The sequence below is a fragment of the Tasmannia lanceolata genome, unplaced genomic scaffold (assembly GCF_043159265.1).
Source record: "Tasmannia lanceolata isolate RefF3 unplaced genomic scaffold, GAP_Taslan_0.1 ptg000029l, whole genome shotgun sequence".
NCBI lineage: Eukaryota > Viridiplantae > Streptophyta > Magnoliopsida > Canellales > Winteraceae > Tasmannia > Tasmannia lanceolata.
In genome coordinates this window covers 9014660-9032347 of record NW_027518706.1, presented here as the reverse complement: position 1 = coordinate 9032347, position 17688 = coordinate 9014660, and the positions used below count along the sequence as shown (strand labels likewise).

The window sequence follows — 17688 nt, the reverse complement described above, 5'->3', positions numbered from 1 at the left end:
TAAAATCTTCATAAGCCCCCTAAACTACCTGGACAATACCTAGGCAGTAATATAAGGTCCCTTGAGGTCCCTTAGCTGGTCTAGGAGTATGCTCCTGGCCATCCTTAATTGATTCTATGTATTGCAAGTTGGGACCTCTGGTCCCCAATGTAACTTCCATGGTATTAATAAAATTGTCAATTTTCCAAAAAAAAAAAAGTAAAAAAAAAAGGTCCCTTGAGGTAAGCTTATTATGTGGATGTAGTGATTGATCTTTGTTGTGGTCAGGATACTGTCTCCTACCACATTCCAAGGAGTGCCAATGAGCTAGTCGGTTAGTTAGGTAAGTCGTTTGTCTCTAGGCAGGAAATTTATATTGTGCACATGCCCCCCAACAATGTTCTTTCGTAACTTTTTCCTTCTTGGTACTCATATGAAAAATATATTTTCTTTTCTTTGACTCGACTTTAAAAAGGGCCACAGAAACTTTCTGTCCTTCTTCTGTTTCTTTTTCTCTGCTGCCTTCTTCCTTTTGGCTTGATGGGTACTCCTGCGTCAAGGACTGGACCAAGTGTTCTGTTGTCTGTCTAGCGAAAGTACTTCGCTGTTCCATTTTCCATTACATTGTACTTGTGCAACCACGAGTTATCCTGCATATGAGCTTCTTCAACTTTAATATTCTAAGTTGATTTCTTATCGGCGTGGAGTTTATGTGATTGAAATGAGAAAATTGTGGTTTCTATTATTATTATTATTATATTTATAACGTGTGATTTTGCCTCGTAGGGCCTTGTGTGATGATTGTATTTTCTTACTTAAGAGTAGAATGTAAGTTGCTCTGACTTAGTGGCACTTTACAAATTCCAAGACTAAGCTATGTTGATGTTGTTTAGCCTTCAACAAGTATAGCAAGATGCTAACCTCTACTAAATATTTCATGGCACCGCCCAGTGTGGTTGAAACCTTGGAAGGCAGATTCTATATAGAATTGAGCCATACAGCTAGGTTATGTTGTTCCAAGGAAGCAGGATTCTTCCCTGGGAGTGGGGAACCACGATTCCCCACTTCGCAAATCCGAAACAGGAATCTTCTCGAACCCCCAAAAACTGGGAATCCCAGTTCAGATTCGCTGGAAATCCGATTCTCACTTTTGGGAATCACGGTTTATAATTCCCCGGAAACGCGATTCTCACTTTTGGGAACTATGGTTTAATGTTATGTGAAACGCGATTCCCCGGATATTCCTTGGCGAGTTGGCTATTCCCAACTCCCCAACGATTCCCGGCGAATCTCCGGTGACTTTTCGGCGACTCTCGACGACTTTACGAGTCCCGCTTCCGACCATTCTGGGGGCCTTCGATTCCCGCTCTGGCAACCTTGTGTTGTTCAACTAAGATATCTCAATTTCAGTGGTTGTAGCAGGGTTGTAAATAACTAGCATGTGCTGATTTTTGTATTTCTCTAAATAATCGAGGTGAATAAAATGAAAGAGTGCCAATTCTTGATCCAGTGGTTCTGATTTTCTTCTCAGAACGACCTTGATTTTCGGAGAACAAACTGCTGATTTTAGAGAACCGTTTTTTTACGTTTTTTATTATTTATTCTGTATTAGTGCTCCTGACCGATTTGAAACTGTTGTTAAGTATTGTTTACGCTGCCCTGGCTCTAGCCAGTTTTCCACTTTCTTTTTTGCTGTTTGGTTGGCTACTATCACGTTGAACTATAATTTTTTTCCTTTTCTGTTTTGCATATTTGGTGGAGCTTGGTAGATGTTTTTTTTTGGTGGTGGGTTGGGTGCGTATTGCAGCCATGGTGCTTTAAACAATTTGTATTAGATGTCATGTTTGTTCTTGTTATGTAGATATTGTGTTCTTGCTATTGTATTACATGGTTTTAAATTGCCACCGAAATTGACCCAAAACGACGAAATGTTTTCGTTTTCATCCCCACGAAAGCGAAAAGTCCGAAATTCATAAACCAAAATCATAATTGTAATAGTGGGATGCTATGTCAGGATGTGTTACATAATTATATTTATCTGAATTGCACGTGAGATGTGGTGAGTATATTATGTATACATGTTAATGTGAATAACATGTGATATGTGCTAGGTACTGAATTATTAGACATGCGTGACGACACAACATTAGGTGTTTGATGTTATTAAATCTACGTGTTTAATGTTATTAAATCATTATTGATGACTCTTGCTTATGTGATGGTTTCTAAATGTGTATTTGTACTTATTCTAGCATTTTCTGAAATTTTATCTTTAAATTCTATCATTTGCATATGTTTCCATATGTTTCCCTGATTTTATAGGAATTCCATCGAAATTTCCAACCGAAACCAAAACCAAAATTTTAAACCTTGATTTATAGATTATGAAGGGGGCTTATGTTTGAGACATTTCGTACAGGCTTTAGAAGTGGTTGATGTGGATCAGCAAACTCAAATGGTGTCAGAGCTTGATGGTTCTATCATGAAATGTGTTAGAGATCAGAATGGTAATCATGTTATCCAGAAATGTATTGAGTGGGTTCCGCAAGAAAGGATTGAGTTTATAATCTCCTCCTTTTATGGACAAGTTGTCGCACTCTCCACTCACCCATATGGTTGTCGGGTCATTCAGGTGCGGAACCCACTTCTCTCTCCTCCTTCATTAGTGTTCTTTTTGACTAATTTATTGTCTTTTCAATCTAGCAGAGGGTGCTGGAGCACTGTGATGATCCAAAAACACAGCACATTATGATGGAAGAGATCCTGCAATCGGTCTGTACTTTAGCTCAAGACCAGTATGGGAATTATGTTGTTCAGGTACACTATCATGCTATCAGACCTAAATGTGTGGTTTTTTATTGCTCTTCTATAAGCAGTGAAATTCTTAGACACTATCATGCTATCAGATTTAAATTTGTGGTATGCTATTTTTCTTCTATAAGTAGTGGAATTCTTATCTGTAATTTGTTTCGTGATTAGCAATTGTGATGCTTATTTTACTTTTAGGGTATTTTAACCTGTGAACCCTATATTCACATTAAGTAGATAAGCCCCTCAAGTACAAAACTGTGAATAATGCTTCCGCTTGATGTGGCGTCACTCAGTGGTATCTGAAGTCTGAACAATGTGAAAATGGAGCCTTAAAGGTTTGAGGTGATGGGACAATGCATGTGAGGATGGGTGAACAATTCATGTTGTACGCATGATACACTGATTTATTAAGTCCTGTATTGATGGATCAGGTGGTCATTATAAGAATCTTACGTGGGCTGCTAGCCCACGCACAAGCAATGAACCACGGTGAACTAGGAAAGGACCGCACTTGTTTTCCCATGTTTGACCAAGCTGTGTTTAAAGATTTTAAGTGTTTATCTACCTATAGCAGTCACAATTCACTTCCATAACTGCCTATCTTGTTGTCCTGCTACACTCGATCCTTTCAAAAAAAAAAAAAAAAACGGCACTCGATTAAAGATTTAGCTATGCGCAGCCCCCTTCCCTCATGACACTCTATACATAGATGGGCATCCCGCACCAAATATCAAAATTCAATCTTGTTGCCTCTGGCTTTGCTAAATCTTACTCCTTGTAAGAATAAGTGTAGTTCAAAATTGAACTTAAGATCTTCCTGTAGTAGCCGACATCCATAATCAGCTACTTGTGATCTTCAAGTATGTTCCTTCTAACATAGCCATTACCTCGTCCACCTTATCAATTTCATATTCCATAAAATTGTACGCGAATGACGGCAGCCTTACCGTGTCCTACCACACTCAAGTAAGATTGAACTATGCTTGCTTACTTTTTTCCTTGAACAACTACAAAATATTATTAGTAGAAAGGAAACAGCGAAAAAATGAGCACAAAGCAAGTGCAGTCAAAAGCCAAAAAAATGGGCTACAACAGCCCGAAAACATCAGGATTGGGGGAGCCATCACAATAACACCCAAAAAACGCAAAAAAGGATTACTAGATGGGCCTTTCATGCCATACTTTAAATCTGAACAAGCAATACCAAACTGCACTAAGATGTCCTTTATCTCCCTAATGTATTGTCTATTTCTCCATGGAGGCGTGGATCATCTCTTAGCCATCTAAAGGTGTTGAGGGACTCCATCAACCCAGATCTTTGACACTTAATCATGGGATGAGCTACCACCCTGACTTTCGCCTTAACAACACCATTGCACTATGTGAGTTAGAGACCGACACCCATCCCCACCCCACCACCAAAAAATTAAAAAGAAAAAAACCAACACACATACACCCAGCCACTCACTGAACAACATTGTTCCTGATAAACTTTGTCCCCACCATTGAAGTTGAGTATCAACCACTCAGGAATGGGGGCTGTCCTCCACTCTTTAGGAGGCGGAATAGGGGAGAAAAACTACGCAATGATAGATATTCAATTGCTCATGATATCTTGAAGATTGACATGCGAACATAGGAAGGTTTGAAGCACATTTAGACAATTCAACAATTGTTAAATTGATAATTTGGCCACCCATAGGATGCTTTGTTTGTTTGTATGCCTTGGGTAAGAGGAATTAATGATCTCTTGAAGAGCAATACCTAAGAACAAATGAGATTTTTAAGCACATTCATCCAATTCAACAACTGTCCAATTCATAATAGGGGTGCAACTCGGTCCATGTGTGGGAATGTGGGTGGTGCTCTTACCGTAAAATTAGGGCGGGTTTGGGTTTATTCCAAATTAATTTTAAGCAAAAGCTCAACCCGACCTTACCCAAATTGCAACCCTAATTCATAATTTGGCCAAAGGTTTTTCTCTCGTATTCCATAAAGCTGAGTGGAATAGGAGTTTATGAATATCCCCCACCCCCATGCGACACACTCGATTTTTTTTTGTTTCTTTGTCAGTCTAGGGGTGTGGGGTACTTGGGGTTAATCACTTTCAACTCTTTACATTTTTCTCTTTTCTGAATTTTGTCTTGTGTTGATTCCAGCATTTGATGATTTTCTTTGATGCCGTTAATGTTGCTTTTATTTTTTTCATTATTGGATTAATTACTAATATACTCTCATCTTTTTGTTTCCTAATATTGGTTGTGATGCTTGGGTTGATTTTAGCATGTCTTGCAACATGGGAAACCACATGAAAGATCTGCTATAATCAGCAAGCTTGCAGGACAGATTGTAAAGATGAGCCAACAGAAGTTTGCTTCTAATGTTGTTGAGAAGTGCTTGACTTTTGGTGGTCCCGCAGAACGTCAACTTTTGGTAAATGAGATGCTTGGTTCCACTGATGAAAATGAGCCGTTACAGGTTTGTCAGCCCCTTTCTACTGTTGTCGATTCTTTGTCTGTCCCAAAGATCAACAATCTCAGGCATTGTTACATGGATTCTTCTAAATGGGCGAAGAATCTGTGTCGGACACATCTTGGATTCCAATACTTCAAGATTCTCTGAGAAACTTTTAGATCTCATTTATCTGTTGTTTCTGAATACTGCTGCCACAACTTAAAAATTACCAAAGGAAATAAAATATTTTTTCTACTTAACCTATTAAAATATTCAATATATTACTTTTAATAATTATATTTTTTTAAAAGATAAAAGATTTCATTGATATTGAAAAGATACAAATTCATAACTATATTTTAATAAAGATACTTTATTATATTAATAAACTTTTAGATCTCATTTATCTGTTGTTTCTGAATACTGCTGCCACAACTTTAAAATTACCATATGTTTTGAGTTTTAACCATCCTAATATTAAGTTTAAGGAAATAAAATATTTTTTCTACTTAACCTATTAAAATATTCAATATATTACTTTTAATAACTATATTTTTTTAAAAGATAAAAGATTTCATTGATATTGAAAAGATACAAATTCATAACTATATTTTAATAAAGATACTTTATTAAAATATATTTCAATTATATTTCAAAGATACTTTTAATAACTATATTATTATGTAAACAAATTAAAATCTGAGAATTGATTAAAATATTTTGGCAAAACCACAAATCGTTATTTTTGAGGTTTCTCGAATCTGACAATTGATACACTCGATACCCGTGTCAGATTCCAACACTTGTATCCGTATTGTTTCAACATAGATCTCAGGTTTTCCTTTTCTTTTAAGCCTAAGTAGTCAGACTTGGGGATGACATGAATGCAAGTGGATCATCTTTTTCAACTTGATCACCTTCTACATGATATATTTTATCCTATTGCATGAACTTATGCCTAGCAGCTACGATATTGGCGGCTTGAGTGTCACACCCTCGCATATAATTAATGAGTTCCTTTCTACCTACTAGCAGTGTGTCATTCGGAGGCTACATTGTAAGATGCACAGTTCCAGGTTGCTGGAATCGTTGCACCTGAACCTATGCACCATAGCCACATGGTCGGATCCACACGTACCCTTATCTATGCATTATTTTGTTTCCCTTATCCATGCGTTATTTTGTTTCCTTGCTATTTTGCTATGATTTGAGGACAAAGACACGAGTGTCGCATGTTGACACAGATAGAGAGTGTCGGACATGGCAACCCCCAAAAGTTAAGAAACGGAGACTGCTGAAATAGAAAGTATATATAATCATGATCTTAGACATTGCTTCGTGAGTGGAGTTTCAACATGGATACAAAGTGTCTGACATGTCAACCCCCAAAAACCTGGAAATGGTGACACTCATACACATACATATAAAAACATTGATTACTACCATTAATTTGCAACAATATAAATATGGTATTCATTTAACAAACTAATATATCGTAGGATTAATCAACTATAATCTAAAACTAGCGTGGGATAATCAAATAACAACACAATGAATATAATATTGGAATAAGAGTTTGTTTAGGTTTTTAGGTTTAGGGGAGAGGATATAACAACAAATATCATTTAAAGAAGTGTTAAAAGAAGAGTTTATAATAAGAAGAGTTAATAATTGTTAGAGTGGAAATGAGAGAATGAGAAGAGTTAGAGACTAGCTCCAACTCTCTATCATATTTATATATTAGAATTATGTACAACGACTAAACTGCTCTCAGACTTATTATATATGTCTAACACTCGCCCTCAAGCTGGTATGTAGATATTATACATTCCTAGCTTGTTACAAATGTCATTGAGTTTAGCTTTGCTTAAGGGCTTGGTAAACACATCTGTTAGCTGATCTACAGATCGAGTGAAGGCAATCTGAACTTTTCCCCTCTGTATCCTCTGGTGAATGAAATGACAGTCTACCTCAATATGCTTAGCCCTCTAATGAAATACAGGATTAGTAGCAATGTAGCAATGTAAATGGCAGCTTTATTATCACAATAAAGCTATGCTGGAAATGACGATGAAAAACCAATCTCAGATAGGAGAGATCGTAGCCAGAGAATCTCTCCACTCGTGTGTGACATAGCTCGATACTCTGCTTCTGCACTAGACTTGGAAACTATATCCTGCATTTTACTTCGCCATGATACAAGGTTCCCCAAACAAAGGTACAATATCATGTGGTGGATCTCCTGTCTGCTTGAGAATTTGCCCAATCTGCATCACAAAAGCCTTCCACACGGGTATGTCCATGTTTTTTTAATAGGAGACATTTCCCTAGTGCCCCCTTTAGATAATGAAGGATCTGAACTACCGTTGCCCAGTGAGAAATTCGTGGTGCACTCATAAACTGACTAACCACCCCAACTTCATACGAAATGTCTGGGCAAGTAACAGTAAAGTAGATACCTCAATCCCCAGGAAATATCAAAGGCGTCCAAGATCCTTTGTAGCAAATTCTTTTTGTAGGAACACCTTCAACCTCCGTATGCAAGTAGTATCACTCCCTGTAATGATGATATCGTCTACATAAACAATAAGTAGGACATGCCCTGCATCTAAACGATTGCTGAGCACTGAGTGATCTACAGCACACTGTCGTATACCAAATCTCATAATTGCATCACTAAAGCATCCAAACCATGCTCTTGGAGATTGTTTTAGTCTATACAAGGACTTCTAAAGTCTGCAAACTGAAGAGGACATCCCCCCTGATCAACATATCCTGGAGGTTGCTCCATATGCACCTCCTCAGTCAAATGCCCCTTGAAGGCAGGCATTCTTGACATCTAGGTGATATAGGGGCCAAACTTGATTGACAGTGAGGGAGATAAAAAAACTCTGACAGACGAAATTTTGGCCTCTGTGTAGTCAAGCCCATATGTTTGTGTGAAGCCCTTAGTGACAAGGCGCGCCTTAAGTCGCTCAATGGCTCCATTTGACAAGTGTGTGATGGCAAATACCCAACGACAGCCAACAGCCTAAGCCCTAGAAGGAAGCGGAACCAAATCCCAGCTATGATCAGTATGAAGTGCATCCATTTCAGCATCCATAGCAACACACCATCTAGGGTGAGCAAGTGCCTCTTGGACATTTCCTAGGCAAAGATATAGAAGACGAGGAGGAGACAAAACTGCGAAAGCAGGGGGTGAGATGCTCATAAGAAACAATAGAAGAAATAGGATGAGCAATCTGACGAGATCTCGTACGAGATGCAATAGGAGAATCAATTGAAGTAACAAGGTTAGAAACAATAGGGTACCTGAGGGGCAGCAACTGGGATCTCTGTCTGAGAGAAAATCTGCTTGGGCGTAACATCAAATGTCTGTTTCGCTCAACGACGATAGACCTTAGTAGCAGGTGATGGAGGACACGGTGTATCTGTAGGAGGACAAGGATGATCAACATGATCTGGAAGGACGGGTATAGGAAGAGGAATCAGCTGTGTGGAAATGACAGAAGTATCTTGTGCAGGAGGAAAGAACGGCTTCGACTCAAACAAAGTGACATCAGCTAATACAAACATACTTCTCAACCACGGATTATAGCAACGATAGCTTTTTGGGTACGAGAGTAGTCCGGGAATACACACCTGGAGAGAGATTATGGACAAAACGGACATATCTGAAAAAAGGGGTAGATCTATCCAGAACGGAGGATGGAAGGCGGTTAGCCAAGAAGCAGGCAGTGAGTACAATATCACTCCAATAAGGCTTAGGAACTCGCATCTGAAATAGCATAGAGCATGTGATGTCAAGAAGGTATCGTAGTTTGTGCTCAGCAACACCATTTTGTTGGGAGGTATGAGGGCAGGAAGATTGGTGCACAATACCATGGTTGGATAAGAATTCCTAGAACTCAATAGAGAAGTATTCCCTAGCATTGTCAGTGCGCAAACATTTAATATTACACTTGTATTCATTAGCGATTTCAGCATAAAAGGTGCAAAAAACTTGAAAAACTTAAGAGCGATCTTTAAGCAAATACAACCAAGTAACATGAGAATAGTCATCCACAAACACAATAAAATATCTGTAACCAGAATTTGATATGATCCATGAAGGAGCTCATACATTTGAATGAACTAAATAAAAAAGACTCATAACACGACTAACAACTCTATAGGGAAAAGACACACTACGGTGCTTGCCGAGTTCACAAGACTCGCAATCAAAAGACCAAATAGTAGACGGAACAACGGACGACTGATGAAGCTTCTGCATAGAGGGGTGGCCCAAGCGACAATGCCACAAGTAGGAATCAAGGTTTTAAATTTCGGTTTCGGCCTCGGTTTCGGCCAACACCGAAACCGAAATGTTTCAGTTTCGGGCCGAAATATGTAAAAATAGGATTATGATTTCGTTTATTTTTTTAATTTCAACCGAAATGTCTAAAACTCGGTGACAATTTCAACGATTTTGGTTGAAATTTCAGCTATTTTGGTGGAAATTTCATAAATTTCAGTGGAAATTATAACATTTCGGTGTACATTTTTAAAATCTCGGTGGAAATTTTCTAAAAGAGTACAAAAATGAAATTTTGGCGACATTTTGACGAAATTTTGGAATTTCGGTGAAATTTCGGTAAAATTTCGGTGAGATCTTGTAAAGAAACGACTTCATGTGAATTTCGTTTCGGTTTGTGCCGAAACCAAAATATTTCAGCTTTAAAACCATGGTAGGAATCAACAGAACTGTGCAAAATATGACAAGGCATGCTATTGTCTGACCAGTAGAGTCCATCATGCTCACGGCCCGAGCCAATCGTCCTCCCAGTCTAGAGTTACCGAGTGAGAATCAGATGGAAAAGGACGAAAAGAACTAAGAGGAGGAATTACCATTGAGACGGTTAGAAGCTCCAGAATCAATGTTTCAGGAGCTGGAGGTACTAAGTAGAGATGCCTGAGAACTACTTGGCTGTGCAAAACTTGCAGTGGCTTGGCGGCTGCTCAACCAAAGATGCTAAAATTCATCATAATCAGCCCGTGAAATGGTAAGAGAATCTGAAGCAGGGGCAGGCGTCGAGTCAGCTGGGACAGAAGTATCAGGCAGGCAGCAGTAATGTGGGCCGAATGAGACGGCTGAAGCTCGGGATGCAACTGAAAACAAATATCAATATGGTGGCCCTCTCGCTGACAATGAGTGCAAAAAGAGCGGCCATGGCCGCCACCAATTCGACCAACACCACAGCCTCCACGGTTTCGTCCACGACCAAAGGAGGCACCACCACGGCTTGAACGGCTACTGCTATCATATGTTGCGAGAGCTAAGCCATCAGTAGAAACAACTACTGAGGAGTCACCAAGAGAGCACTGCTGAACATGGGAATAAACCTCCGAAAGTGAAGGAATAGATTTAGATCCAATAATCTGCTGACGAAGATGTGTGTACTTGGGACCCAAACTCTCAAGGTAATGAATGACACACATTTGGTCCCTCTGACAACTAGCAACAGTAAGATCAAACATGAGAGGCATAAATACATCAAGCTGCTGGCAGAGGGCTACGAACTGACTGTAGTGGGCAGCAGTAGACATATCTCTACGACGAAATCCTATCCACTCAAAGTACGTGGAGCAGATACAGCTGATGTTGGCCACACTAGAATAAAGAAGGATGGTCTGATCCCAGTCCTGCTTTGATGCAGGAAGAAGCATCAAGGGACCAGCAATATGAGAGGTCATACTGCCAAAGTAGTGTACGGGGCATCCTCCTGTTCCCACCTATCATAGGTAGGATCAGTAGTAGGAGGATCACGACGAATGATGTGGAACTTACCACGAGCAACGAGATAAGTCTCGACTACAACCTTCCAAGTCACGTAGTTTGTCCCATCTAATTTGACAATGGTCATCAGTGGGAATGAACCATCCACAAAGACAGAAGAAGCTGAAGGAGAGGGTGTCGCACGGACCCCATGGGTCATGCTCGTAGATGGATTCTTAATAATTGGATCCATAACGACAAACAAGAAGAGATAAATGACAACCCTGACTATGTGGCTCAGAAAACAAAGATAAATGCAAAGAGGGACAAACTAAATGAGGAAGAACATGCTAAATGCGGCTCCGACGAGAACAGACACATGAAGTAAAGCACAGTAAGGCACATATGGAACAAATACGAAGCCGCGAACGAGAGAATAGGAAAAAGGGATAATAGAATGGCAATCTAGTGCATTAGGGCACTAGGAAAATAGAAAAAGGCTACAATAGAAAATAGGCGATTTAAATGATGGTTAGGATTAGGGTTTTAAGAGCAAGTAGAATAAGGTGGGAGCAGGGTTTTAGAACATGTGTTGGGGTAGGATAGAGGGTGCAGTATTGATTTGGGTAAGGGAGAGGGGACGCGTCACTGATTTGAGATTGGAGGGGGCGGCACTATTCACGGTATTGTTCACGGCACTGTGCATGGGTTAGGGTTTGGAAAGGATGGATTGATGGATTCGGGGTTAGAGTTAAGGCTAGGGCTTTGGAGTGGAATGGTCGATCTTCAATCCGGAGCTTCGCTTAGGTTTGTGGCAGAGATGGGGATGAGTTTGTCGGAGAGAGAGAGAGAGAGAGAGAGAGAGAGAGAGAGAGAGAGAGAGAGAGACGGACGTGGTCCCTAGGGCTCTGATACCATGTTAGAGTGGAAATGAGAGAATAAGAAGAGTTAGAGACTAGCTCTCCCTCTCTATCATATTTATATATTAGAATTATGTACGATGACTAAATTGCCCTCAGGCTTATTACATATGTCTAACAATAATAAAGAGGTAAACACAATATTCAATAATAAAACAGAACGTCATACTATACAATACAAAAATGTGTTGACACGCCACATTGAGTCTGACACTTATTGCAATACATTTAAAAGTGTCGAAGGAGTGTCGACACGCATGTCGTGTCGGACATGTTTGTCAGCAATAAATTCATAGTGTCGGCTAAATCATAGCTATTTTGGCATTTTATGTATTTTTTTTTTGGCTATGGAAATGAAAGCACATGCAAATTTATTTTGAGTAGGTGCAAATCTGCAATGATTTAGTGTTTTTGTCCCTTTCTTTTTCTTCTATTTAGTTTCTGTTTCCTCCTGCTGGATAAGTGAGTGATAAAAATGTGATTACAGGCCATGATGAAAGATCAGTTCGCAAACTATGTTGTGCAGAAGGTTCTTGAGACATGCGATGATCAAAGTCGTGAACTGATTTTGTCTCGCATCAAGGTCCACTTAAATGCTTTGAAGAGGTACACATATGGCAAACACATTGTTGCCCGTGTCGAAAAACTCATCACCGCTGGAGGTGAAATACTTACAAACTCGTTTTCCTCGTCTTTTGTCAGATCTGTGTAATAACTGGAGAAAGCAAAGAAACAAAACTTTTTCTAATGATATATATTTTTGGCCTCATATTGTTTGCAGAAAGACGCATAGGGATCTCGTCGTATTCCTCATGAGTAACGGCGTGTGAAGGCATATTACTCTGTACAGCTAATGAGCCTGCTTGTAGCAGCTATATCAGTCTTGCATCCCTTTTTTTCGGCCAAAATAGAGGTAACCATATTTTAAGTAGTATGAGCTTATGGTGTAAATAAATGATAGGCCTACTGAATAAGATTTTTGCTTGTTCTCTCATGTATATTCTGCTATTTGTAATGTGCCGATAATAACGGCGAGAAGTAGTGATCATATTAAGGTATAGTATATTGAGGGCAGAGACTCTGTAGATGTTACGCCTTGAGAAAAATGTATAAGATCCACTTGTCTGTAAAGAAAACTGTGTAACGGTGACGGAACTGTAAAAAAAATGGAGCAGAGTGCCGTCGGTTGTTAGTCGGAATCTGCGACTTGAAAAGGATTTTCCTTTTATAAATAAATAATTTTCTTGGTTTCATTAAATCTGACTCTTCTACACATGGTTTTCTTGCTTTGTATAATTTGGTTGGGAGAACAATGTTCTATTTGTTCAATAATTGAGCTTCTTATCTTTTTACTTGATGCATCATACGGTTTGGGCCCCAAGTAAATTGAGGATGGCTAAAAGTACAGGTATGTGCATCTTCTTCAACAATTTAAACCATTTATTTTTGCCTCCTGACATGGATAGGCTATGCTCCAAATTTTCTTCTATATTGAATGACCCTAACCATTCATCTTAACGTCCACAAACTGAAGGGTTCAGAAAGGAAAAAAGCATAATGGCACCAAATCTTCATAAATTGAGAGGTTAGGTTTGTCTTACTCGGGAGATTTATGGTCACTGCCCCACTCATTTATGGGATTTAAAAATAAAGGCGGTTAGAGTTGAAAGTTTATACGATAGAAACTGGGAATGATAATGATTGTTTTTCGGAGCATTTCCTACCGGAATCCGAGTTATGGTTGTCGATGATGACATAATGCGTCTTTCGAGAGGATATTCACATCTTTTGACTAAAAAGATTCATTCCAACACTGTCCTTTTCACTCTTGAAGGAAAGACAAAGCACCCCGTGGATGTTCATAGCAAGTACCTGAAAGCAGAAATGAATAACAATAAATGAGAAAGAACTGAGTGATTAAAGAAAAGCACTGGAACCACTTCTCAAAATTCAGAGATTCTTTCTTTTGATACAAAGTATAGAAAATCAGTGCCCAAAAGACTGCTTGACGTCTACACCAATTTTTTAATCCTCATATTCCTAAACTTTTATGTGATTTCATAGAAAAACTCAGAGTCCTTCGGCATGAACCTTCCTCAAATAAAAGAAAAAAGAGCATCAGACACAAGGAATCAACATGCAATACCGATAAACCAGTCTGAAAGATATCATCTTGTCAAACTTCCATTGACATGAATCCTCTTCGATTGTTTTTATCAATCTTCTTAGAATCATCTAAATCAGTTAATGTATCATTCACATGATGAAAGACACATCTTTTAGCAGGACTAAAAGATATTAATAGCCATAAAGAAATACCACTCAAATATATCAGCCCATAAAAAGAAGAAAGTCAAAGGTAGAGGTCCATTTTGAGAAAACAAAGAAACCAACCCGCAAGAAAAAAAAAGAAAAGCCGCACACTCATATCATCTTCGAAAATGTAAAAAGGACAAAACAACTTGTAGGTCTCAATTTACAGCATGTCAAAGGCCTTCAGACCTTAGATTGACAATCGCAGTTTAAGAAACAATATATAAGAAGAAAACCTAGCAAATCAATATATGTGGCCAAAAAATCCCAAAAAATAGGTTGCATCCAAAAACCCTCAAAGAGGGAAAAAAAACCCAAAGAGATTCCATGTCGGAAAAGGGAAATATGTCATATGGTAATAAAAACCCAAGCATGCCAATCCTTCGATGGACAGAAGTCATCGGAGAAAGAAGAAATCCATCGGAGAAGAAGAAAACCAATACTTTCAGAATGATACCTTAATAGTTGAAAGATGTGAGTACCGTCTCAATGAACGAAAGACACATTATGTCATCGTCGACAACCAAAACTCCGAGTCCGGATGGAAATGCTCTAAAAATGATCATTATCATTCCCAGTTTCTATTGTATCAAATTTCTAGCTTTCCATGGTTTCACCATTAAGGGTTTCCAATGCATCGCCTCTGTGGGTTTCCATGAAATTACGTTTCTGAATTTGCACAAAATAGCTTTTTGGGTATCCAAAGATTCGTCTTTCTCGGCCTCATTTGTTATGTAACCTTTCTCATTGTCAAAAATAGGCGTGAAGAAAGATTTCAACGAAGAAGAGAGACCTCAAAGACGGAGTGAAAAGAGGTAGTAGAGAAGCTAACAATGCATTCAATGTCCTGAAAGACACTTTCATATAGAGAATAAAAAAAGCTCGGCATTTATAGAAAGAAAAACAGCAAGAGAGAGAAAAGAGAGAGTTTAGTGTTAATGTGAGAGATTCGTTCTTACTCAAAGCTCTGACGAAGGATAAGGTATTCCAGAAAGACGTTACATGCAGATTTAAATACAGAGGTGCTGATAAATGAAAATTTTCTTCTTAAAAAATGAGTCTCAATTTGAATAATTATCTTGTATTGCCATTTGGCGTTGGATTAGAGAGAGAGAGAGAGAGTTTAGTGTTAATGTGAGAGATTCGTTCTTACCCAAAGCACTGACGAAGGATAACGTATTCCAGAAAGACGTTACATGCAGATTTAAATAGAGAGGTGCTAATAAATGAAATTTTTGTTCTTAAAAACGCGTTTGAATTTGAATAATTATCGCCATGCGTGTATTGCCATTTGGCATTGGATTCTCGGCATCCTAAAGCAAAATTTCCTAAAAAAGGGTAGCACGTGTGAAGGTAATTCTGGGTAAATGACCGTGCCAATATAGGAAGTGTTCCAAGACGGGAAGAAAAATGGAAAAAACCCTTTGGTCTTAAGCTATTGGAGAAGTTGGTAAGTTAACATGGTATCAGAGCCAAAGGTCTCGAGTTCAAACCTTCCGGATAGTAAAAATCCACATGCGATGGTCGGCCAAAGTGGGACCAAATGTGCCACGTGTTTGCCAAGTGGGCCACACGTGCGGGGGAGTGTTAAAGTATAAAAGATAAATAACGCCTTTCTCCAATAGCTTAAGCTTTTGGAGAAGTTGGTTAGTTAACAATTACCAAAACACACATCTATCTATAATATATACTAAGCATGTTTCTTTTAAGGTGTCATTCACCTTTCTAGAAAATATTTTTATGGAAAACTTTTCTCAGAATACTAAAACAGTTTCCCCCATTAATTATGCCACAAATTCAATTTTCTGGTAACCTTTTCTGATTTCCCACAATTATCTTTTTCCCAATAAAACAGCAACAAAATCCGTTTTGTCACTACTAAAACCATTCTCCCATTAATTATGATTTACCAATTATCCGTAACTTTTAGCTAGATTTTCTCAGTATATTTTATCTAACCAACTGAACTTACTCAATGAAATCAAAATCATTAGTACCTTATGTGGTACCCTGATCCCGCGAGAGGGGTGTGGGGCGCGAGCCGCCGTTCTCTCTCTCTTGGTCTCTCGTATCCACGCGATTGGCGTGTGCATTTTATTATTGATTTGAATTAATCTTTCCTGTGAACTTGGGATCACTAAGGCAATCCGAATTCCACACGAAAGAGACTGACAGAGTCGCCACCTAGATGTGGGATCTAGGACCCGTAATTAACCAGAAATCTAGACTCGCTACCTGGTTACGAGAATGGAAGGTATGGGGAGTTATCCACCACATGCACCATTCTTGCCCGATAATCGGTCTTCGATTCCAAAAGCTAACTCTTTTAAATTTATTTTAAATGGCTCATTCAACTCTATGTTAATGTGCGAACTAAGTGACATGCATCCTATGATCTAATTTCAATGTGAATCCTAAATGTGTATCTTGATTTATTAATTTGTCTGGATTCAATCTAAGTGAAAGTTCTCCTAAAATTCTAATTTCATGGAAAGTCCTAAGTGATTTGATTAAGCATTTACAAGAAAATTAATATACAAAACACCACAATTTGTTTGTGGTGCCGACTCGCGGGTGGTATGCCATCAGACATCCAAGCTGCCTACGTACCCAAGCCTCACTGGGATCAGAGTCGACGTAGTTCGGTGCACCTAAGCTAAGCTACTTATGCCTAACTCAACTAGGACACCGACCTAGACGGGATTGACTGTTTCAACAGTTTTAGGAGAAGTTATTTAATTCAAGTTGAGAATTTTATTATCTTAGGATTTCATCAAAGATGCTATATGATCCTATCTAAATGCAAGTTGTCCCTTAGACTAATGCAGGTTAGCCTACATCCTAGTTTACTAGGCTTGTCCTAGGGAAAAACTGGATGACTAGTGTAACTTGACCTATGGCACGGTTGCTATACATAGCAAGCGTCCGTGATGAGGCCGGACTCCTAACTCTAGGACTCCCTAAAACTTAGGACACGACACGACACCGGTGTTCCTAAATTGGGCTCTAAGGGTCCTTACGACGGAAACCGTGATCCAACGGTTCTGAAAGACACAAGACAAATCGATTTAAATTCTCGAGGTTAGTGAAAAAAAGGATGGAAGAGATGATGAAATAGTGTGAGGGAATGAGAAAGATAGAGAAAGGTGCGACTGAACTTGGGAGTGCCAAATTGCCTACGTACCCCGCGATGGGGATCAAGCCACACGTAGTTCCGCTGGCGAGGTTACTTGGATTTTGGAAAACAGAATTGGTATTTGGATCAGGAATCGGGTTTGTATTTGAGCATTGGACTTGAGATTCAGAAACATTGATTTAGCAATGGGATTTTGGAATTGGGAATTTGCATCAAAGAATTGAGCATATAGGAATCATCAAGGGTTTGAATTTTGGGAATTCAAAATGGGCGGGCTTATGAGATTTGGCCAAATGGATTCAGACATGCGACTCAGATTG

General features: G+C 38.9%; 1 protein-coding gene across 1 annotated transcript in view; it reads left to right on the top strand.

Annotated features, from left to right (window-relative positions):
* Positions 1-13177, top strand: part of LOC143859322 (pumilio homolog 1-like) — a 31767-nt gene extending 18590 nt beyond the window's left edge. The window contains exons 7-11 of the mRNA XM_077370047.1: positions 2399-2611; positions 2686-2796; positions 5074-5268; positions 12407-12581; positions 12701-13177. Of these exons, the coding sequence (XP_077226162.1) occupies positions 2399-2611; positions 2686-2796; positions 5074-5268; positions 12407-12581; positions 12701-12735 (729 nt within the window). The 3' untranslated portion in view covers positions 12736-13177. The remainder of the gene's footprint in view (positions 1-2398; positions 2612-2685; positions 2797-5073; positions 5269-12406; positions 12582-12700) is intronic.
* Positions 13178-17688: the final 4511 nt, after the last annotated feature.